The sequence below is a fragment of the Cordyceps javanica genome, chromosome 3 (genome assembly GCF_051103115.1).
Source record: "Cordyceps javanica chromosome 3, complete sequence".
In the NCBI taxonomy this organism is placed as follows: Eukaryota; Fungi; Ascomycota; class Sordariomycetes; order Hypocreales; family Cordycipitaceae; genus Cordyceps; species Cordyceps javanica.
The window spans coordinates 3,782,550-3,804,523 of record NC_139297.1 but is presented as its reverse complement, the minus strand read 5'-3'; the positions used below and the strand labels follow the sequence as shown (position 1 = coordinate 3,804,523).

Below are 21,974 nucleotides of genomic sequence, written 5' to 3'. Positions count from 1 at the left end.
TCATCGCACTTGGTCTCCAAGGCTGGGTCTCAACAATTCGCCGTCAAGGTATTCCGCCTAGAGTCCATGACTAATCACTTATCATCACCGGTCCTACTCTTGGTCAGTCTCAACCTTACATCCTACAGAAACATTTTCCACAAGTTGTCAAATTATTGCGGCCCGCCTGTAAAATTCCCCCCTCTCTTCCCTTTGTTTGTGTAGATTGGGATTTATCATGGCTGCCTCGGTAAAGTATCTCACTGGCGACGGTGCTGGTATCAAAGACTTTATTGATAAGTTTGATGTGCGCTATTTTGGCCCATCAATATCCTGTGTCTGCATATGGCTAATTGAACAAATTTCTATGACATATCCACAGACTTTTCTATTCGATTGCGATGGTGAGAATTTTGCGATTCCTTCAGAGTTGACTGGCCAACGCCGGCTGACCGTGATGATCCAGGCGTCTTGTGGTCGGGAGACCATGTCTTTGAGGGAGTCCCAGAAACTCTCCTGCTTCTGCGGTCAAAAGGTAGTAGATGCCCTGGCTGTGAAAGTTGAAGGATGCCTCTCACAATTGTCACAGGAAAGAGAATAGTTTTTGTGACGAACAACTCCACAAAATCGCGACAAGACTACGTCAAGAAGCTTGCCGGGATGGGCATCGAGGCCGGCCCCGACGACGTCTTTGGCTCGTCCTACTCTGCCGCCGTCTACATCTCGCGCATCCTCAAGCTCCCTGCCGGCAAGCGCAAGGTATACGTCATCGGAGAGGCGGGCGTGGAGCATGAGCTCGCGTCCGAGGGCGTGCCGTTCGTCGGCGGGACGGACCCCAGCTACCGCCGCGACATCACCCCGGAGGACTTTGCCGGCCTCGCCGACGGGTCGCTGCTGGACCCCGAGGTCGGCGCCGTGCTGTGCGGACTCGACTTTCACGTCAACTACCTCAAGCTCGCGCACGGCCTGCAGTACCTCCGCCGCGGCGCGCGCTTCCTCGCCACCAACATCGACTCGACGCTGCCCATGCACCACGACATCTTCCTCGGCGCGGGTTCCTGCAGCGTGCCGCTGGCCAACGCCGTGGGCGAGCAACCGCTTGCGCTCGGCAAGCCCAGCCAGGCCATGATGGACGCCGTCGAGGGCAAGTTCCAGCTCGACCGCGCGCGGACGTGCATGGTGGGCGACAGGCTCAACACCGACATCAAGTTTGGCATCGAGGGAAAGCTGGGCGGCACGCTCCATGTATTGACGGGCGTTCACTCCAAGGCGGATTGGGAAGCTGAGGATGCCGTCGCCGTGCCTGCGTTCTACGCCGACAAGCTGAGCGACCTGCGAGAATGCGCATAGAAATATATTGCGAAATTAGAAACAGCCTAGACTATTTAGACCTGAATTTTTGGCAGATCAACTTTTGAATGGCATATGACTCCTTTTCTGGCCTGCTCCCATTACCCATAAAACTCTCATACATAAGCTCGTGAGTTTCGTGAAGCTTCTTTCGGGGACCACTATATAGTATAATTTTTTCTGATTACCGCATCACCTACCTATGTGGAAGACAGCATTACTAGAGTTTCTACAGAAAGAAGCGGGCATCTCTCTAGCGATTGTCCTCCTCGCCAAATCTAGAAGGGCGTATTGGCTCGCCACGCTACAGTAGATACGGCGCATCGATCAGAAAACAGCCGCAGTGGTCGGAAGGGAAAATTCAATTAGAAAAGTCAACAATTTACAGCCAAGACCCCTTTAGATCTTGGGAGTGCTGTAGATTCCATCTGATATAAAACTTGTGTATTTGAAATTCCTGAGAAGCAGAATCTACTTGGAATATGCCACTCGAGATAAGGGAAAAATGCGCAATCGATATCCGGAACATCCGGTCTCAAGATCCATGCTGTCTACTCCCTGACAAGGATCTCGTGCCGGCACTCCCAGAGCTAACCCTGGGGGGTTTATTATTGACCGGAGCGCTGAATGATCGGCTCTGCTATGGCCGGGGCCTGCGACCCTTGCAGAATCGTCACAGCGAAATCGTCACAGCAAAGTCTTGTCCCATTTTTCCGAGTCAGAAGTCACAATACATTGTATGCTTCACCAGAATATGACCGGGGATATGAGTTGGAATATGACTTGGCAAAAAAATTGCGCCGAGTTTCCCAGAACTACGCAACTTGTACGTAATGCAAGCCTCTGCGCTCGTGTCCGCGCTTCTGTAGCAATAACACAGCGCCAGCGCGCCTTGGTAAAATCCTTCTTGTTTTGGGCATAGGAGTTTATCATGCTCGACGTGCCTTTCAACCCTTCATGTACATCATGAAGAATGCCAATGTTGCCCTTTCTGCTTCAAATTCCAATGCCGCAACTTTTGTCTCATCCGCTGTAGAAGATTACCAGCATGCTTGCCGCCCCAATAAGGAAAACCAGGGCGCTCACTCGACTATCATACCGTAGACCAGTTACAAGACAGTCTGTTTTCGATTCGAAAAAAAAATACTTTGGCATATAAGTCTGTTAGCGTTACAGAACTTCGTAGTTGAAGAAGTCCACAATCATGCCTTATCTAGCCAGTGACGGTGCTGGCTGCGGATACAAGTTCAGGGGGGTTAATAATAAAGGGCATCAGTTCATTGCTTCATCGTGGCTGGCAAACATTCACGTGATTTCTATATCATGTGACTAGATATTTTATAGACATGCTGTTTTCTCTAAGCTTACGAATAAAGTAAATCGACCGTTGTCGTTGGGGCTGGGTCGTCTGCTCCATCTGCTCAAGTTAGCTCAACGTATCAATCTCCTAGACTATGGCAGTCCGTTTGAAGAGTCTATTCCAAAGCATCGTGGGTTCGATTCATTGTTAGTCCTTTCCTATTACAAATCGTTGCAGTCAATGCCATACCCTCGCGATTCCTCAAGCTGGTACGTTGGACATGTATTAGTCGGCGCTGACCGGCACCGCAAGGGGTAGAGCAAGCAAGGCTTGAAGGTAGAGCAAGCAAGGCTTGAAGGTAGAGCAAGCAAGGCTTGAACACGAGTAGAGCAACATCCTTGCCACCGAATATTTCATAGCCGCGTAAGTCAAGACCCAACTTGCCTTATCACCGGCCGAGACCCGCTTACCCTCAAAAAGGCTTCCAGAATGTCTTTGAAGGAAACTGTGTGATGCAACTTCCGAGCAAAGCTAATCGCAGACCAATTAACCATAAAAGGCAGACTAGAGACGATTCACACTGCCGTGATGACAGATCATATCCAGCTCTAAAGTCATGTCATCATATGGAATCATGTACACATGCGCACCACAGAGCCCTCTTCATAAATGAAAGCCCGTAGCAAACTATAATCTAGAACGTGTGGCTGGCGGTGTGGTGTGCTTATGACGATAATTGTTCGCCGCAGTAGGGCTACCAGCTCCCGTTAAACTTGGCATATGAAGCGTATAGCTACGCCAAGGGTCGCTACCATCCCATGTCGCTTAGGTCTTCCTCGCACCATGGACAGGGTCCCACAAGACGCACGACCGCGAACCAAGCCACGATAGTTACACCTCCGAGGCGGAGCGATTCGGCAGTTGGGCAAAAGTGGACGTCTTGGCACGGAGTTTGAGCATAAAAATTCTCCTAGGGCTCATTAAATCATCGCAGCAGAGTCGGGCCTTTGTTTGTCAGCAACGCCATGGAATCGCACGACACAGACACTATAGAATATTTGAGTTGCTCTCTCATGACTCGTTTGCGAATACTGGCAACTTACAGCCTTCTCGGCCGATGAGGTACGATATGAGGATAGCTGGTGGCTCGTAGTGAAGGAACTGCCAGTGATGAACTGTTATAAATAGCCGTGTCGCTGGCGATCAAGGCCAGTCGAATGAAGCCCAATTGCCTCTCTACAGCTTCAACGCACTCGAATCAAAAGAGACCCAAGGGACTCGCATTAGTGAAAGTGTAAAAATGCAGCTTCATCTTCTCACAGCGCTTCTTGCGCTCCGCGCTGTCGCGGCGCCCCAGTCTGGTGAGGTGCCTAGTGCCGACCTCGACGGTATCGTGGTCGAGGACGGCGTCGAGCTCGACCTCGACTTCATCGACGACCCCTTCTTTGAGATTCTCTCCAACTACACCATCCTGCCCAGCGATCCCGCAGCCGAAGTGGCCGAGATCCGAGAGCGTCCCCCTCCCCCCACGACCGTGACGGCCGAGGCGGCCTCCAAGATGAAGGCGCCAGGCGGCGGCAAAAAGGGCCTATTCTACCGCGGCGACTCGCGCCCACCATCAGTCATCTTCGCCGAGGGTTTCGGGCCGCAGGGCAGCGACAAGAGCCTGCACAACCACCTCAGCTTCGCGGGAAACTCTGGCCTCGTCTCGCTCACTCGATCGCCCGAGACGGCCGAGGCGTACGCGTTTGGTCGTAGCGGCGACAAGGCGACCAAGGGCTACATTTACGTCATCGCTCCCAAGGACGTCCCGGACGGCTACTGGGTGCCCGGTATCTATGCCCCGGAGAAGAACCCGGCAGTGGCGCGTAACCGGGAGTTTGCCGTCGTCGGCTCCGTTCCCGCGACGAGCATTTCGCACGCGTACGAGGTGACGAGCGATAAGCCATCCTCCAGAGGCACAAAAATCAAAAACTCCGACTACGTCCTCAGGAAGGCTCCCTCCTGCTTTGGCTTTGGCCTCGGTAGGCGCGCTGCCTGTGACGCGGCCAAGTATAAGCCAGAGGCACCAACTGGTAAGTGTATGCAATGGCGGCGTATACCCATCGGCTAACATTATCGGATCTAGGCCGTCGCGTCAGAGCCAAGGTGTCAGCCAAATTCCGCGCTGGCGCTCGTGCTGGCGGAGCCGTTGCCTTCGCGGCGCTGTCGCCCTATGCCCACGACATCCTGGACCTGGTCAAGTCGTGGGACAACCCCATCGGTCACGCCGTCAGCTGGTTCGACAACGCCATGGCGAGCATCCAGGAGGCCATCGGCGGCCCGCAGGTGCCGGAGATCTACGGCAACACGCTCAAGCTGCGCTTCATCTGCTGGATGCGCGGCGAGCAGCGCTGGAAGAATGACGTCGACAGAGCCTGCGACCGGCTCCGCGCGTCGCAGCAGCCCTCGAAGCCGAAACCTTCGCCCGGGGAGAAGCGGCTCAAGAGCATCAACAACATGCTCAGCGTCTGCGAGAAGCTGGACGACCCGAACGTGTCGCTGCCCAACGACGACATGAAGTACGAGGTGCGAGATCGCTGCGAGGTCTTTCGGGAGCAGGCAGAAGATGCCACCACCGGTATCGATCCGCTTCATACCTTTGAGGGTGATGACAGCTACCCTCCTCCAGCCGAGGCGCCGACTGGAATCTATATAGACGAGAATGGGAACGAGATCCCCATCCCTTGGTAGGGTTATTCATCAGCAATTTCACCGAGTTTGACTGGCCCTATACCGTGTAAGCCGTTGCTTAGAGCATCGCGCCCAATATGAAGCAGCTTGTTGCAGACAAAGCTACGAAGGGGGCGCATGCCTGGCCTGCCTGGAGGGCCAGTCCCACAGATTGGCGGCAGATAAGACTGGGAGCATGCAAACGGGCGGAATTCAGTTTGTTGCCAAGGAGAGGCACTCTTCGAGTAGGGAGAACTAGATATTCCCTCATGTACCATATTTGAAAATTCCTGAACAAGAAAGATAATTGATCATGAGTAACAACCAACATCTTTCAACTTGATTGGGATTTTGAATTATTTATTATGTATTTATTATATATTTTATTAGTTGCATCCAATATATGCTATTTTTGTTTAAAACTATAGTGGCCTGGAGAGGGGGTGCTCTGCAAAGGGTAAGCGACGTTACATTATTAAACGGCCAGTTCAGTACCTTGTTTGGAGTAAAAACATTGGCCAGCCTACTTCTTCTGCTTCTCTTTCTCTTCCTGGAGCTTGGCAAGTTCGCTTGTGCGGATAATCTTAGGCACCTTGGGAGGAGGCGGCGAGTAGCCCTTGAACGAAGTGGGAATAAACATGCCGACCTGCTTCTGGTAGTGAGCATACTCGGGATATTTGCCAGAAGAGATGAGCTCCGTGAGCCAGGTCGAGCCTTGGAAGAGGGCAATTAAAGCAAAGGAGCCCGCGCCGGCCCAACTGTATAGGGTGTTGGTGGCGAAGCAGCTCCACTGGTAAAGGACAAACCAGATGGCCTGCTCAGCGAAGAAGTTGGGATGTCTGCTGTATGCCCACATTCCGCTAGCGAGGAAACCACGATCAAGCTCCTCCTGAAACCAGCCCTTGGGGACCTTGGCCGTCTTGAGGTAGGCGTGCTTGGCCTGGTGGTAGTCTGAATGATGTTAGCATTGCAAAGATTGGCGAGAGTTGGAAGAGACAGCGTACCCCATTGCTGGCCGTCGCTGATCCATTCACTCAGCACCAGGCCAAGAATGATGTAAAAGTACATCCAGTCAGCGGCGGTAATCTGGGGCTCAAAGCGCGTAGAGAGAAGAATGTTGTAGGCGGGGGCAGCGGAAATGGCAAAAAGCAAAAAGCTCTGAATAAAGGAGATGAAGGTGACGTTGAAGAGAAAAAAGACGGGCTTGGGAACCTGCTTCATGATGATGCACCTGAGATAGAGTTAGCATGAAGTGCGACACCATACTGATATCAGCGCATGAACTCACCATCTGTAGTCTTCTGAGCCAATGTTGTAGCCGCCCTTGCGCCAATAATTGAACGTGAGACGGGCCTATGTCTTGTGGTCAGTGGGAAGAATCTAGGTGAGCGAGAAGACGCAGCATACACTCCAGATGGTGGTAGCGATAGCAGCCAAGTCCAGACGGTGATACGGGAGGCCAGCTAGACGGGCCCAGACAGCAAAGTGAACGACGTAGAGATTGGGCAGGATGCTCCACATGCGGTCGACCTGGGAGTAGTTGCGGTTGAGCTCTGAAACGGCGAGGAAGATGGCGCCGAGAAGCACGGAAACGGAACATGCGGTGACGAGCGGGTTCGTCTGGACGTAAATGTTCTTCAGTCCGGCGAGATCGGCGCCATTGTCCAGAAGCGCTTGCGGCAAGGCATAGAGCTGCGGGAGGAAGGGCCGCACCGTCTTGGTGTAGTCGGCGCAGTCCTCGATGGACAAGATGGCAGGAATCATGGCTTCGATATGAAGATGTTTTGTTCTAGGATCGCTGCACTTGTGACCGAATCAATGCGCCTGACAGGAGGAGGAGGAGGAGAAAGGGGAGGCGATGTGTTGATGGAGAGCAGGGGTTCGCGCGCGTCATAGAGAGCAGCGGTTGTCTTGCGGCCTACGTGGTTCGGGTGGGACGTCATCCGGCGCCGCTAGGTACGTACTGGTAGGCATTTGCGCAAACAAGCATGGTTTACTGCAACGGCTCCATGCGGGTGTCATGGTTTTCAACAGTGAGAGGCCACCAGGCAAGTCCAAGTGATCCCAATGCGCAGGTAATACTTGCTTCAATATCCGGTTCCTGTTCACGCCGCAATGTTTCGAGAATAGCTATTAGCATCGGTGGTGCTGGCTGGAGCTCAGGTGGGTCCACGATGAGCCGATAGCCAGCTGCCCACCCAGTTCAGGCGAAATCTCAAACTTGCTCCTTGGACATTCACAAGCGTCCCGGAGAGGCGAAGCAGAAGACTACAAAAAAAGTCACTGTACTTGCCGACTATGGAGCATTAAGGCCGGAGAAAACCATCCAGTCACATCATGACGATGCGATTGAACCGGACAACAGGGGTGGAACAGCTGCACAATTGCCATCACGCGACGCGTTTACGATTGGACTGTGAACGACAGAATCTGCGCATCGCAGCCATTGGCTCTCGCAAAACCTCATGAAATCTGCCACTACGTTTGAATGCGCATGTTTTCATTATGCGGGTTTTATGCGTGGCCGAGAAGCCATCCATCTCCAAGGCTGTAGCTGGCCATCTCTCCGGTGGCCAATTTCAGACCGTGAGTTTAACAAGGGCTATTCCGCGACGAGGCTCCGGCTAACACGGGCATGCTTCGCCCTCTAGCATAACACTCGCAACCAATATGTCAAGAACTACGCCTTTGACTTTGATTTCGGGCCGCCTTATGGTAATTGCTCAGTGACCATGACTTGCGTGTCCGGGCACCTCACGAATCTCGACTTTACCGCTGAGCACAAGAATTGGAGCTTCCCGCCCCCAGAGTCTCTCTTCAACGCACCGGTCATCAGCAGTGTATACGATGTATGGAGCGTTATGAAATTGTAAAAAAAGTAGCATCTAACCAGTACTAGGACAAGAAAAACATTGCTCAAAACCTAGCGGACCAAGCAAAGTATGCGCGCCTGCTCGTCATCTGGACGGATTGCGATCGTGAAGGAGAGCATATTGGCCAGGAAATCGTTGATGCTGCCAAAAAGGGGAATGCCCAAATCCAAGTCAAGCGTGCTCGCTTCAGCAATGTCGAAAGAGCGTAAGATGCTATAACCCGATCCCTTTTTGTCTCTTCCAAGGCACTGACTCGATATAGCCACGTTTTATCCGCCGCCACCCGGCTTATAAACTTGGACGAGAGACAAGTAAACGCAGTCGCGGCGCGGATGGAGCTGGACCTGCGAATCGGTTACGCTTTTACACGGTTCATGACCAACAACCTACGTCCCCTGGGTGGACCGATGGAAAATCTGACACTCAGCTACGGTTAGTCTGCCTGTGTCTCTTTCAAGGATTTTTGAGCTGAACTCTGCTATTCCAAGGCTCCTGTCAATTTCCAACTCTTGGCTTCGTTGTAGACCGCTATTTTCGAGTCAAGAATTTCGTCCCAGAACCTTTCTGGGGCATCAAGGTCACCCACAACCGTCAAGGCAAGCAAGTCGTCTTTAGCTGGTCACGATATCGGCTGTTTGATCGCATGACGACCATCATTGTTTATGAAAGATGTCTGGCTGCCAAACTGGCCAAGATTACAAAGGTTCAGGAAAAGCCAACCCGCAAATTCAAGCCGCTGCCGCTTACCACGATCGAGCTCCAAAAGGCAGCCACTCGCTTACTTCGAATGAGTGGTCAGCAGGCCATGACAATTGCTGAAACTCTTTACAATAGAGGATTCATCAGCTACCCAAGAACAGAGACGGACCGCTTCGACAAAGGCATGAATCTACGAGCGTTGGTGCAAAAGCAGACTCCTGACCAGCGCTGGGGCGAGTTTGCACAAGGTCTCGTGAACGGAGGTTTCCAGCAGCCACGCGAAGGAAGGCACGATGACAAAGCGCACCCGCCCATCCATCCTATCACTTATGCTGCACCGAGTGTTTTGAACTATGACGAAGGCCGCCTGTACGAGTACGTTGTGAGACGATTCCTCGCCTGCTGCTCAGAAGACGCCAAGGGTTCTGCAACAGAGATTGACCTACAGTACGGCGAGGAGATGTTTAGCGCTCATGGCGTCATAGTGTTGGAGAGGAACTACCTCGACGTCTACGTTTACGAGAAATGGAACGACACGGCAGAGCTGCCAAAATTTACTGTTGGAGAGCAATTTGAGCCGACAGAGGCCATGATGACAGAGGGCAAGACAGGGCCACCATCTTACCTGACCGAGGCCGATCTTATTGCCCTGATGGATGCCAACGGTATTGGCACAGATGCGACCATGGCCGAGCACATTCAAAAAATACAGGACCGAGAATACGTGGCGACTATTGACCGTTCTGGTGCAACAGGTGGTGCCAACGATGACGACGACGACTCCTCCGACGGCACGCAAGCAGGTAGAGGCGGACGGGGCCGGGGGCGTGGACGGGGCCGCGGAAGAGGCGGGCGTGGCGGCGGCGGAGCGACTGGGCGAGGTAGAGGAGGGAACGTCAGGGTGTTTGTGCCGACGCAGCTCGGAGTAGCTCTGATTTTGGGCTTTGACCGGATGAACTTTGAGACGAGTCTTGGCAAGCCATTTCTACGAAAAGAGATGGAGCTCAAAATGAAGGCGATATGCGAAGGCCGGCTCACCAAGGACATTATGCTACGGGAAAGCATCTCGCAATACAGACAAGTCTTTATGCAGTCCCAGGAAAGGTTGAGCGTGCTGAAGAGGGCGTGTCGCGAGTTTGTATTTTCCCAACCGGGTTGACAAAGAGAGGCGCCATTTCTACCATCCTGACGACATCTTATAGAACAAGACGGATAGATGTGGAATGGAATAAGACTACAGCACCACCACCTGAAAATTCTTGCTTGCAGCTGGCGGCGCGTGGTTTGCCAATATACTGGGCATGACGGATCCAGCTGCCTTGTTTGGGTTGGGCAGCGGGAAGAGGAGGGGCAAGCTGCATGACGACGAGCGCAGGTCGACCGTGTAGAAGCTGCAATTGTACGGAGTAGCCAGGGCGCATTGCAGAGCGGGGTACGTCTTTGAGGCGATTACAAAGCTGGAACGTACCAAGTCGTTCTACGGAGGTTAATTTTTTTTATATCGCACATGCGGCCAATGACGGATCAGCAAGCAGCACGATGGCACCGAGATGATTTACACAGGACGGGGACCGCATAACCATGAGAGGAAGAAGACTGTTTTCGTCGACTTCTTTCTTCATCTTGTTTAGCTTTCATTGGGAATGCCTGACCCCGACCGGAATCGGCTTTTCACTGATACACGCGTGGTTTGTGGTGTGTGGATCGATGGTAGAGTCCTGGCCGGATATGCGACGATGGTTGGCCGAGTCGGTCGGTTGGTGGCTGTGACGAGTTGAGAGGTGGCAGTTGGACGAACCAAACCAAGGTGTGACCGAGTCCTTTGTTTGGCAATAGGTTTAGGGCTTTTTATCGCCATCGCACAAAAAAATGGCAATCACAATACTTGAAAACAAAGTGACGCTCAGGCCTAGGTGTGTTATCTCAGCCCGGCCGCGCGGGGAAGTGGGCTGGAGAGAGTTTTGTTGTCATAGCCAAGACGCGATAGACGGTCGTCACTGCCAGTACGCGTGCTGCGATAGTAACCCTACCTACCTACCTACCAATCTTGGATGATAAGAAAAGGTTGACGAGATAATTTCAGCCGAAATTCACAAGCTCTCGCTCTCGGATAACGGTGGCATTGCCCAGGGTTGAAAAATGGCTCACAATTCTGCAAAAAAAAAGTCATTTGATCATTGGCATATTTTTCCGTCTTCAACACTCGTCATCCGATCCGGCAATGACCCAAGTGTAAACGAGAGAAAGGATCCATTTCTCGGCACGCCAGGACTCCCATGAGCCACTGGGAGCGACCACGAGCTGTCAACGGGGCTGGACAGAGGGAGAGACGCCAAGGCTCGAGAACCCAGTGGTGGAGAAGTCTCTGGGGCAGTTGCTGCGACACGACACACGCCCCCCCCCCCCCCCCCCCTGTTTCCCCTGCAAGGACGAAAGCACTTTAGGGAAATAAACCAACGTTGTTCGATGTGGCTATTTTCAGCAGAAGAGTGAGTGAGTGAGTGAGTGAGTGAGAGAGGGATGGATCCTCTCCATGCACGTCAGTTTTAGTCAGGCCGGGACCGAGGGCGAGGCAAGAAGTGGATTGTTGTCATGACACATGCACCCCGTCCATTACGGGAGAAGAGGGTTTTTGGTGTTGCAAGACCTAAAGAAGAAAAAGAAAAGAAAAAAAAAGGAAAGAGGAGAGAGGAGATTGGAAAGGGGGAATAAAATATAGCTGGACTTGTAGTTAAATGAAGGGTAATTATGAATCCAATTTGAGGACAGGGGAGAGGGCCGGCCGACTTACACGGAAAGGGGGCGGGGGGGACGAGGGCAGTGTTGATGACGCACAAATTTTTTTTTTTTTGGAAACTACTTTGTGAAGCACACACAAATGGGGATTTCTCTCATTCTTGTCAATTTTTTTTTTGTTTGAAAAAAAAAAAAATCACCAAGTCGATTTGGTATAGGGCGAATTGGCGAATGGTCATGGTAGATCGGGGCCGGTCGTGGACGAATGGAAAAGAGCATGTGGGCGAGGCAATGGGCTGGGAGAGCGCGCTAGACGCTGTAAAAGATGCGCTGTAATCCTAGCGGGTAGGGCGGAGTTGGCGGCCGGGGGGTTTGCTGGAAGCTGGCAGGCTGGGAAGGGTGCCCGTTTGGGGGCGTCGAGTCCACTATAAAGCGCCGAGGCAAGTTTAAACAGTTGCGTAGTAATAATGAGTACTAATAGTCTTGAATTGGGCGATACGCGAATTAAATATTTCACAGTACGGATAGATACTGTGATGGAAAGCCGGCTTGCTCCTCCGTGATGCCTGATACACGATTACGATCAAAGTCTACCGGTGATTTTTTTTGGGGCAACCAAGTGTCCCCTTCTAAGCGAGACAAGGTCAATCAAAATCGGGTATACTGGGTAGTCAGTCATAATAGTACAGGACAACAACCCCCTACAAACGCGATCACAGGAATGAGAATGCGTCTTTCGACTTACTCGGTAGGTTCTCATGTAATCAACAAGCCACAGAGCACTACTGTAAGTGGGATGGTAGGCACTGCAACCCGTTTTTTCCCTTTTAGCTTTGCGCTGGACCGGATTGGTTTCACGCCTACACAACTCCCCGCGAATTCTTATCAACCGACGCGCCCACGTTGTGCCCTTTGTTGGCCCAGAGGGGCTCCGATCTCGCGGGCGTGCGGGGAAAAAGAAAAAGACACCATCATGTCAAAGGCGAACCCGGCGATGAACTATGCGTTCCGTAACGATCCACCGCACAAGGAGAGAAGGAAAAAAGAAAAGAAAGAAACACGCCCCCGAGAAAGGACGCGCACGAAAATAATTAGGGTTAGGAAAAAAAAAGTTGGCGCACCTTCGTTTGTGGTTGCTGTTTGCAGTAACTACAGAGTAAGTACTTGCGGATTACTGCGCTTCTCTCTTGCCATTGAGGCTGCGGGCATGAGTAGTGTGCCGCCATTAGGTCAGCTTACTGGTCAGTCAGATCCTGTGGCGGCGCAGAACAGGCAGCCGTCAGGCAGGTAGCCCGTTTCCCTGCCATCATCGCCTGTGTACACATAGGTTAGTGCTGTAAGTGAGCGATACACGAGCGCTGGTTTTTGCGTGGCAGCACAACAAGTACGAGCCAGTGATGCAGCCGGAACACGTAGGTACTGATAAGCTAGTTGGGCACCCTTTGCCTCCCTTGCTATGCTTTTACGCACAAAGCAACAAGCACGTCCAAGCCTCGACAAGCGCCGCCGGTGCGTGCGCTCACACACGTCTGCATCCCGAGGTCGCAGCGCCGGGCCTGGTTTTGCGGCTGGAGTCATGGGATATATGGCCCCGATTTCATGTGTCAGCCTACCCTCCTCACCCGAGTTTAGAACAAAGGACGGAAAGAGTTTTTGTGTGTTTTCTGGTCTTGCCCAGAAGCCGAGCCGGCATGGGCAGGAATAGTGAGGACCAGGTAAGTACAAGGCTCGCAAGTACCTCTCCAGCTCGCGTCGCTGGACAGCCCACTGCATCGACCAAAAACAGCGGGGCCCGTAACGCACACTCCTCCACACTGACGACACCATGTCGCGTCCAAGGTACCTGCCGCTGGGCGCTGGCCGACACACGATTCAAAAGTACCGCCCTCCCACTCATCCGGCGTCCGGTTGACACACCAAACAGGCGTCTTTGTCACCTGCCACGCCTCTCCCGAGCACAGAGTGTACCTGCCACACAACGTACCGCCCTACCAACTTCCAACAGAACCCGCGCCTCCCATTTAGGCTCAGGCTTGGTCTGGCGTGGCTCGCTCGGCCTCCCCTAGAGACCCCCCCCCCCCTCCTTCCCTCCCCTCCTATAAGACAACTCGACGACTGACTCTCACGGCAAATAATAAAGGTCACTATTCGCGGCTAGCCATGCTAATGAATACCTCTTCTCGATAAAAAAAGAACGATACCGAGTGAAGCCAAGGTCAACGCCACACACCCCCCGTAGCCACACAAACACACACACACGCCCCCATTTCCTTTTCTCGTCGCTCCCATCGTCGCGTCGTCGTCCGCTGGCGCACCGTCCGTTACAGCGGTGCAGCGTTTCGCTACAGGGCTTTGTCCACCCCCAAGCCAAGCCTACTAACTAGCTGGCTTAGTACCCAAGGTGGTAGAATGTAGGTTAGTGGTAGCAGTGACCTACTTACTTGCCTTCCTACCTAGAGGCTAGGTATACATAACTCGTGTCTCTCCTCGCCGCGCCTCTGACCCTCCCTCCTTCTCTTCTTCAAAGCAACAACAACAACGCATCCCATCCTACAATAATCAAGAGTCATCTGTCACAGTCCAGAGAGTCGCGCCAGCTCTGCCCGCCTGCCCATCGAAAATAAAGTCTTGCCTATTTTTTTCTCAAGCTCTACTTTTATTATACCAGTCTCGCCAACTTCCGCTTCGGGACAGTCTAGGTACGTACCCTTGCGTCCCCAGTGACTCAACTGCACCTCACCACCGGCTCCTGCATCGCAACCCTCAAAGGCGCTCCTCACTTCGCCGTCGCTTGCGCTTCGTCGCCCTTGGCCTCTTGCATCTTCATCCCTCCCTTTTCTCGGCCGACATTAACGCGTTCACCACCCTCTTGTGAAACTAGTATCCAAACGCTAACTCGCCTTGGCCTCCACCAGATTGTTCTGAAGCCCTCCTATACACCTGGTACATACATCATGGCTTCCATGGCAGCAGCTGCTCGTGACATCCCCCAGGCCTCCTTGAACCGAGACAACTTGACTGTTGTAGCGGATCGGAGCGACCCGGCGACTGTGACACGATCTCATAACCTCCCGACTCCTCCCAACTCCATCTCCCCTGCGCTTCCCGCACACGGCCTCAAGGCCCAGCTTCAAAAGGCGGCCAAGCTCGAGCCCATCGACTCCGACTTGGACCTCCACGAAGACGCCCGCGGCCCCAAGCGCTCCGTCTCCCCGCATCACGATGCCTCTGGTACCATCACCAGCGCCATGCTGGCCACGTATCACCTCCCCGAGATCCTGCTCAACCACGGACCTCTCGCGATACGACACATCATCGGATACCTGACCACATCGGTTCCCGGCTTCTCCGGCATCCCCCCGACCAAGGCCCGCAGGCTGGTCGTCGGTGCCCTCGAGGGCCGTGGAGACGGCGCCCACGGCGATAGCCAAGTAGATTTTGAAAAGGTCGGCTGGGGACGGTGGAACGCCAAGCGACGAGGACTCCCGGGACGCGACCGCGAGGCCACGCCACCCGAGTCCCTGCCCAACGGCGGCATCCCCATCTCCAGAAATGCCCTTCGAGCCCAGGAGAGGGCCAGGGCAAACATGTTTGGCTCCAGTGGCGAGTCCTTTCACTTCTCCCACGACGACCACGGCATCTCCATGATGGAGGACGAAGCTGACAAGATGTCCATGGACGGCTACGAATCCGCTTCCTGCTCCGAAGCCCCTGACGACGATGTCACCATGAATGACGACCCCGAAGACGTCACTGACGACGAAGACTGGGCCGCCATGGGTGCCGCCGCCTTGCGCGCCGAATCCTACCCCAACATGGCTGCAGCCATGTCCGGTCCCGACGCGCCTGTCGCCCATACGTATAATGCTACGGGCATGCGTGCTTTTCCCGGCCGGTCCGGCATGGCTCGTCTCCCAACCTCTGGCTTCGACATGATTGCGCTCGCTGGTGCCTCTGGCGCTCAGGAGCGTGAGGCCGTCGAAGCCCTTCTACGACTCGGTTCTGTATAATACGACATGCATGCTCGGCGTTTCTTTTTGGTGCGATTTTTTATTTATTTATTTTTCACCCTCTTCCTATCGGTTTATGCAACTGGGTCCGGATATCAAAATACACCCGGCCAACTTGGCTGGGCCAAAATGAATGCTTGTCACACGCTGGTGATTTCGACGGCGAAACGGCGACATTACCGATGCTTACGATGACACGGGTTCACAACAACACTTGCCTTTTGCGCTTTTTCCCCTCTCACTCTCTCAACTCTGAAAAATTTTCTGGTCTCTGGCAACAGCTGGCATTTGGGCAGATACCCCCGCAGCGCGAAGCTCAACCATCACTTGCCTGGCGGAAACCCCGTGACATACTCGTCACTTTACGTTTCTCCTGGTATCTCTTTTTAATGGCTTTTTGTCGTTCGCTTCTGCTCCTTTTTATCTTCTTGCACATATCCCTTTGCTGGCAAATGTCTCGAACCAGTTCAACACTCTTATTTTTTTATTCGTGTCGTGGGGAAATTCTCTGCTTGACACTTCATCATTGGCACCTTGCTCCGGCTTAGCTGTTGAACAGTGAAACTTGGAATGCCTCAACACTCTGCGACACCACAGATAATAATTACGCGTCGGGTTTGCCTATTGCTGGCAACCCTGGCGGAAACAAATATACTTATATAGAACGGAATGACTTGATGGCTCCACCGAGCCTTGGAGTATGTGAATGGAAGGATACTGGGTCATTACTACATCCAACTAGCCGAGTATCTTTTCGGTTGCGGAGAAGACAACTCCGAACACGCGCCTCGAATGGTGAGGGCACTCTTTTGCTTCAACACAAGCCTGAGCACAAGAGTATGGGGATATGAATAGGACCCTGGTTTTTTTTTCTTTTGGGACATCAAGAGCAATCCGCTCTTTGCTTAGGTAGTTTTCCTCGTGCTAGTCGTACTTGTGGCATGCCTGCGTCAAATGGAAACTCTTGATCCTACTTTTCTGATCACCGAAGTGTCTTGTCTCTCTCATCTGTATCGTGATCGCTCGCGCGCAGAAACCATATCATGTCGAATTGTTGTGCACGTAACGTTATCGTCTTGCTCTTGTTTGCATTCGTACTCAGTATTGTGTATACAGCGAAAAAGAAAAGCCGACCCTTGACTGCCCAGCTCGGGCTCAGAAATATCTATCCACACAAGAAAAAGGCGAAACGAGAGAAAAGAAACCAAACACACCGCTGATGCAATATTCTACACATGCCAACACGAAACATGACGTATCTTCAGACACGATGTACCTTTCTTGTACGGGAGAAGAGGAAGAAAAAAGAAAACCAGGAAAAAGAAAACATCCCATCGCCACACCCAGCTCGCCCTCATCTTGAACAAATTGCCCTTTTCCGCTTTTCTTCTTAATTGCCGTCCGCCTCGTTAAACTGGCTCGCTTCGAGCGGCGAGTCGCCGAGGATGAGCTTCCACGCCCTCTGGAGGGCCATGTCGGCAAAGGCGATGCTGGGGTGGCCGTCCTTGGGCTGCCAGACGCTGCCCGTCCTCTTGACCGTGTCCCAGCCGGTGAGGTTGAGGGCGCCGTCGCTGTTGCCGCCCTGGATGTCCGAGTTGGCGCCGCGCTCGTACATGCCGATGCCGTCCATGTACTCCCACTGGGCAAAGACGGTGGGCATGACGCTGTAGGCGACGAGGTCGCCCGACAGGATCATGCGCCGCATCACCAGGTCGATGGGGTTGTCGAGGTCGACGGCGGAGCGCAGCAGCAGCTTGGCGGCGCCCGTCTGCGAGACGGCGTAGGCCGTCGTGCACACGATGCCGCCCGACCGCCGCACCACGCGCTCCGCGCCGAGCGCGTCCCCCCAGTAGTCGCTGCCGGGCGCGACGTGCGGGTCCGGGTACCGCACCGCCTCGTCCTTGTGCTTGGGGTCCTCGAAGCACTGTCCGAGGGACAGCAGGTCCCAGTGCGTGCTGTGCCACGGGTCGTCCGGGTCGAGGGCGAGCGGGCCGCCGCCGCCGCCGCCGCCGCCGCGATCGCTCCGTGCCCGGAAGCCCGGGTTTGGGAGTGTTCTGGACTGCAGCGCGTCGAGGAGGTACGTGAAGTGCTGGTTGAGCCTGTGCATGACGGCGCGCACCTCGACATCCCAGGCGGCGTCAGACTCGAGGACGAGGACTGCGGGGGTTTTGTCGCGGAGCATCTGGCTCCAGATCTACAAAGAAACGTTTGGTAATCAGCGATGCCACTCTTTTCAAACTTTTTGTTCGGTTTCACTCGTGGCCGGATCCTGATCAAGGGCCTATTTTTTGTTTTTTCGTGTGTGGTGGGATGCTCAAAAGGAAAAATGCCAAGATACATACATTAGCATGGGCTCGCCAGCAGCCCTTTTCCGTCTTCTTCACGCGCGTCAGGTGCTCGGGTGGCATGCCGACGTCGTTGATCTCGGCGATGCCCACGCCGTGGACCTCGGTGATGTCGACGCCCGACAGCCATGCCTGCAGCGTCGCCGCGTCGAGTCGATCGAACCGCAGCGGCAGGTTGATGAACTGGATGGAACCGAACCCGAGTGTCGCGTTGCCAGCCGCGTCCATGAGCCGCCGCTCCGCGCGCGACGGCCGGGGTACCGCCGTTTTCGATGACGGCCCCGTGTTGACCTTGTGTCGACCACCAAAGGCACCGCTGCCGCCGCCGGTGCTGCTGCTGCTGCTGCTGTAGACGTACGTGAGGACGAGGCAGAGACAAACGAGGGCCGCCACGCGCAGGTAGCGCGAGCGTCCGCCGCCGAGGAGCGACGATGGCACATCGCGCCAGCTGCTTGATTTTTCCATGGCCGGGAGGGAGCCGGAGAAGGAGAGTGTACGTGCGTGTGTATCCGAAAGAAGCAATGAAAGAGAGAGAGTATATTCCACGTATGAGGACTGTAGCCTCGATGGAGAGGGAAGGCTGGGAGAACTGGACTGGTTACCGGTGTCTTATTCCCGGAGAAAGAGGGAATCGACAGAGAGGCCTGATCAGTAGGCGCGATAATGAATGTATCACAATGTCCGAAGTTGTGTCCTAGAGGGGTATTATAAACCACCATAAAAAAATTACCTTCTCAACACCATGGCTCTTAGTGGCCATCAAGAGACTTCAACGAGAAATCTAGGTAGAGACGAAAAAGGAGGCAAAACGGGGGAGAGTGCAGGAAATCCGCAACTCGCCCGTCCGCAGCCTGATTGAAACGGATAGCCTCCACGAAACATGCTTTCTTCCTCCCCTATTCTGCCCGGGAGACCCTTGCTTGACTCGCGAGATCCCCCCCCCCCCCTCGGGCTGCTTATAAGTGGCAAGGCTGTCAGCCTAGTTTCGAATACGAGGGTCCGGTCCATGCAGGGTTGGAGTTGATTCGCTAGCCTAATCCGACAACAGGGTGTAGCCCGGGGCTGGGGGAAAGCTGAAAGCAGCGAAAAGCCGTGCCGTCCGTGCCAATCCCTGTGATGAAATCAATGCGGTTACACTACCAGTAACCTCTTTGGCTGGGATAGGATTCGTCACTGACAGGCAATAAGTAGTTAAATGCACTTTCAGCACGGACTACGGAGTAGCAGAGGTTGTTTGGTGGGTATCTCGCATCGTTATAACCTTCAACCAAGATCGTGACGTTCTGTGAAAGAGCCTCCGTACTACTCATATTCATGACCTGCTTTGTGGCGCAACGGGAAGCACATCGAACGACGCCCACATACCATAGAATTCAAGCATCAGTACTTCGTACTCCGTACTGTCATTGTTGTTCCGTGGGCTTGTCTGCATCCGACCTGTTATTCCCTCCCCTGTAGCTCCACAGACAGGTGCGTACCCGAGCCCGTGGGCCTGAGTCTGAGGGGGGCAATTGATTGCTTCTTCATTGCGCAGGACTACTAGTGCACTGTCATATTTACCCCAGAATCGATGATCATAGACGCGGTTTCGGCCGTTCCATCACTTGAGGCTCCACGATCCTGTGATATCCACACACCAACGATCCCGCCGCCAACGGAGCGCCCATGCGGAGCTCTTCAAGAGAACAGGCGTGATACTTAATAAGTAGTGCTCCCAGCGATGCTCGGAATGACAGGGGCGGCGCGAGGACCCAGAACCAGAACCGGCTGCTAAAAATGGTGGTTTGCGTCCTCATTCGCATTTCTACCTGAACCCCCAAAATTACTGCTGCTTTTTAAATCTTGCAGACCCAAATTTACCCGATTGGAGATAGCTCAAGTAGTAATTATGCCAAAGTTTGCTCGGGGTTCTACCTAGAACAACCAAGTACTTATGAGATGCGTTTTCTCTACTGATTTTGAGCCTGCCAGTGCCGGAATTCAAACTCTCTGGAAGCTGGCTTAACGATATCTGGCTGTTGAGCCGTCTGTTGAGCCGTCGGTTGGCCCGTCTGTTGGCCCGTCTGTTGAGCAGGCTGTTGAGCCGGCTGTTGCGAAGCCTGCAAGCCTCCAAGAGATGACTGTGAGAAGCCATAAGCAGGGGTAACCTGGGACATGGAAGCCGATGGAGGCGGCCAAATCACACCAAAATTGACGGGTGTAGCAGTAATGTGCGTCGTCTGGGGCCCTATGAGGGAGGCCAGCCGTTGTACGAGGCGTGCCTCGAAAGCTGCAAGCTGTGACCTGATGAGCTCCTGCATGGCTGCTAATTGGCGTCTCTCGCGAGCCGTGAAGGTGCCCGCGCCGGCGTCGGCACGGTGTTCAGAGGCTCCGGAGGACGCTGAAGAGCCACCACGCTGGCTGACAGAGCTCCCAGGCCTGACAGCTTGTGTGGGGGGGCCGGCACCGTATTGCTCAGCACCGTATTGCTCTCGGCGGAGGTGGCTTTGGATGGTTCGAACGTCCTGGGCAATAATCTCTAGGCCAGGAAATTCCCTGGTTAATTGGCTGGCAATGACCCCAGAGGAAGATTGACCATCGGCGCTTTTGGTTATGATAAGCTCGCGGAGTCGCTCTATGCCGAATTGTTGTTGGGTGTGACGTCGAATTCGGGCAGAATTTGCAGGGTTTCTTAATGGCTCGTGATTATGCTGATCGTGTAGAAAGGATATGGAAAATGTGCCCAGGAATTTGGAGAGTCGAATGACACCCTTAAAGCCACAGTTGCACTTCTTGGTTGTTGTTTTATAGTGCTTTGGGTTTGAGTTCTGCTTGCGTCGAGCACCGCCCCGGTCGCATCGGAAGTACGTCTGACTTTGCTGGCCATTGCGAGTGCGGTAGCTGCCCGAAAGTGAAATCGCAAAGCCCAGGAGGTTCTGCTGCGATTGGAGCGTATCCAAGGCTGCTTTGACGCTAGGAAATGCCCGGTCTTCGAGGCTGTGGAGCGAAGCCATTCGGAGGGTTATATTGTGCTGTGTCGAAAGAAGGGGATGCGTTATCACCATCATGGCCTTCTGTGTGGTGTTGTTGTGTGGGAATAGTGTTCTGGCCTCTGATTGGTCCATAATACTGGCGCGCCACACTAGGCCGTATTAGGCACACATGGTCCTGCAAGTTTCTTTGACCTTTCTACTTCGCACATTTCTCGGTCCGCTGTCTCTACGGCCTTGGGCGTGGAGAGCAAAAGAAGCAACGAGCCGGGCCAGTCACAAATGCTTTTCAATACATGGCAGCGCACGCCAAGTTAGGTGTGACGAAGCCGAAATGGCATGCCGTCATTGCACGGAGAGCGGCAATATCTGCTGCAGATACGGCATAACTTCTCGGACGGCCAACACCGGAGCCAGACTTGTCCTAGGTCGAACACGGTTTTTATAATATTACAGGCTATTGCAACCCTGATCGAGAGCAACGACACCTGCCGTCTTACGGCGAGGATCGCCTCATGTCGGACGAGGTGACGTAGGTGCTGGCTCGCGGCGCCATTGCGATGGCCCAGATCGCAGAGCTTCTTGCCTCATTGACAAGTCGAGCCGCCCCCGTTGACTGTCGCTTCGCCTTTCGGGTGAATGCTGAGCTTCATTGAGTTGGCATAGTTGACGCAGGGGAATTGCTCCTCGCCGGCGGTGTCATACTCGTTCCCGTCGAGGGTCTGTTGATGAGTAGCACCACACGGTGCGTCTCTGCTGTCCATCTCGATTCACGCCTTTCAGTCCCAACAATTGACGCAACACACCTCATCAGTCGTGTTAATCAATATCGTACGAGTGACGAACTAGCAGTAAAAGCAAGCAGCGGCAAGCACCTACTTTGGTCTAGCCCTTCAGCCCCCTTCGCAGTACACTAATCATCAGCGTGCCAGCAATTCGCAGATATGCCATCATAGACAAATTCAATAAAACCACACGCCCCAATAAATAGGCTTCATCCC

At 53.7% G+C, this 21,974-nt stretch overlaps 7 protein-coding genes across 7 annotated transcripts; 4 read left to right on the top strand and 3 right to left on the bottom strand.

The window, feature by feature from the left end:
- Positions 1-217: 217 nt before the first annotated feature.
- V2A60_005331 (4-nitrophenylphosphatase) lies at positions 218-1,329 on the top strand (the record flags this gene model as incomplete). Its single annotated transcript, XM_083256643.1, has 4 exons — positions 218-286; positions 362-383; positions 446-514; positions 569-1,329. 4 exons carry the CDS (start codon positions 218-220, stop codon positions 1,327-1,329), a joined length of 921 nt encoding a protein of 306 aa, XP_083112769.1.
- A 2,600-nt stretch (positions 1,330-3,929) lies between these two features.
- V2A60_005330 (uncharacterized protein) lies at positions 3,930-5,362 on the top strand (the record flags this gene model as incomplete). Its single annotated transcript, XM_083256642.1, has 2 exons — positions 3,930-4,704; positions 4,758-5,362. The coding sequence occupies 2 exons, from the start codon at positions 3,930-3,932 to the stop codon at positions 5,360-5,362; spliced, it is 1,380 nt and encodes a 459-aa protein (XP_083112768.1).
- A 502-nt stretch (positions 5,363-5,864) lies between these two features.
- V2A60_005329 (uncharacterized protein) lies at positions 5,865-7,105 on the bottom strand (the record flags this gene model as incomplete). The annotated part of the gene is made up of 4 exons (XM_083256641.1): positions 5,865-6,292; positions 6,346-6,572; positions 6,630-6,694; positions 6,749-7,105. 4 exons carry the CDS (start codon positions 7,103-7,105, stop codon positions 5,865-5,867), a joined length of 1,077 nt encoding a protein of 358 aa, XP_083112767.1.
- Positions 7,106-7,846: 741 nt separating this feature from the next.
- On the top strand, positions 7,847-10,072 carry V2A60_005328 (DNA topoisomerase 3; the record flags this gene model as incomplete). The annotated part of the gene is made up of 5 exons (XM_083256640.1): positions 7,847-7,927; positions 7,993-8,190; positions 8,241-8,419; positions 8,477-8,646; positions 8,703-10,072. The coding sequence occupies 5 exons, from the start codon at positions 7,847-7,849 to the stop codon at positions 10,070-10,072; spliced, it is 1,998 nt and encodes a 665-aa protein (XP_083112766.1).
- A 4,531-nt stretch (positions 10,073-14,603) lies between these two features.
- V2A60_005327 (putative Sin3 binding protein-domain-containing protein) lies at positions 14,604-15,659 on the top strand (the record flags this gene model as incomplete). Its single annotated transcript, XM_083256639.1, has 1 exon — positions 14,604-15,659. One exon carries the CDS (start codon positions 14,604-14,606, stop codon positions 15,657-15,659), a length of 1,056 nt encoding a protein of 351 aa, XP_083112765.1.
- Positions 15,660-17,049: 1,390 nt separating this feature from the next.
- On the bottom strand, positions 17,050-18,469 carry V2A60_005326 (uncharacterized protein; the record flags this gene model as incomplete). Its single annotated transcript, XM_083256638.1, has 2 exons — positions 17,050-17,853; positions 18,002-18,469. 2 exons carry the CDS (start codon positions 18,467-18,469, stop codon positions 17,050-17,052), a joined length of 1,272 nt encoding a protein of 423 aa, XP_083112764.1.
- Positions 18,470-19,953: 1,484 nt separating this feature from the next.
- V2A60_005325 (uncharacterized protein) lies at positions 19,954-20,997 on the bottom strand (the record flags this gene model as incomplete). Its single annotated transcript, XM_083256637.1, has 1 exon — positions 19,954-20,997. One exon carries the CDS (start codon positions 20,995-20,997, stop codon positions 19,954-19,956), a length of 1,044 nt encoding a protein of 347 aa, XP_083112763.1.
- Between the last annotated feature and the right edge of the window lie 977 nt (positions 20,998-21,974).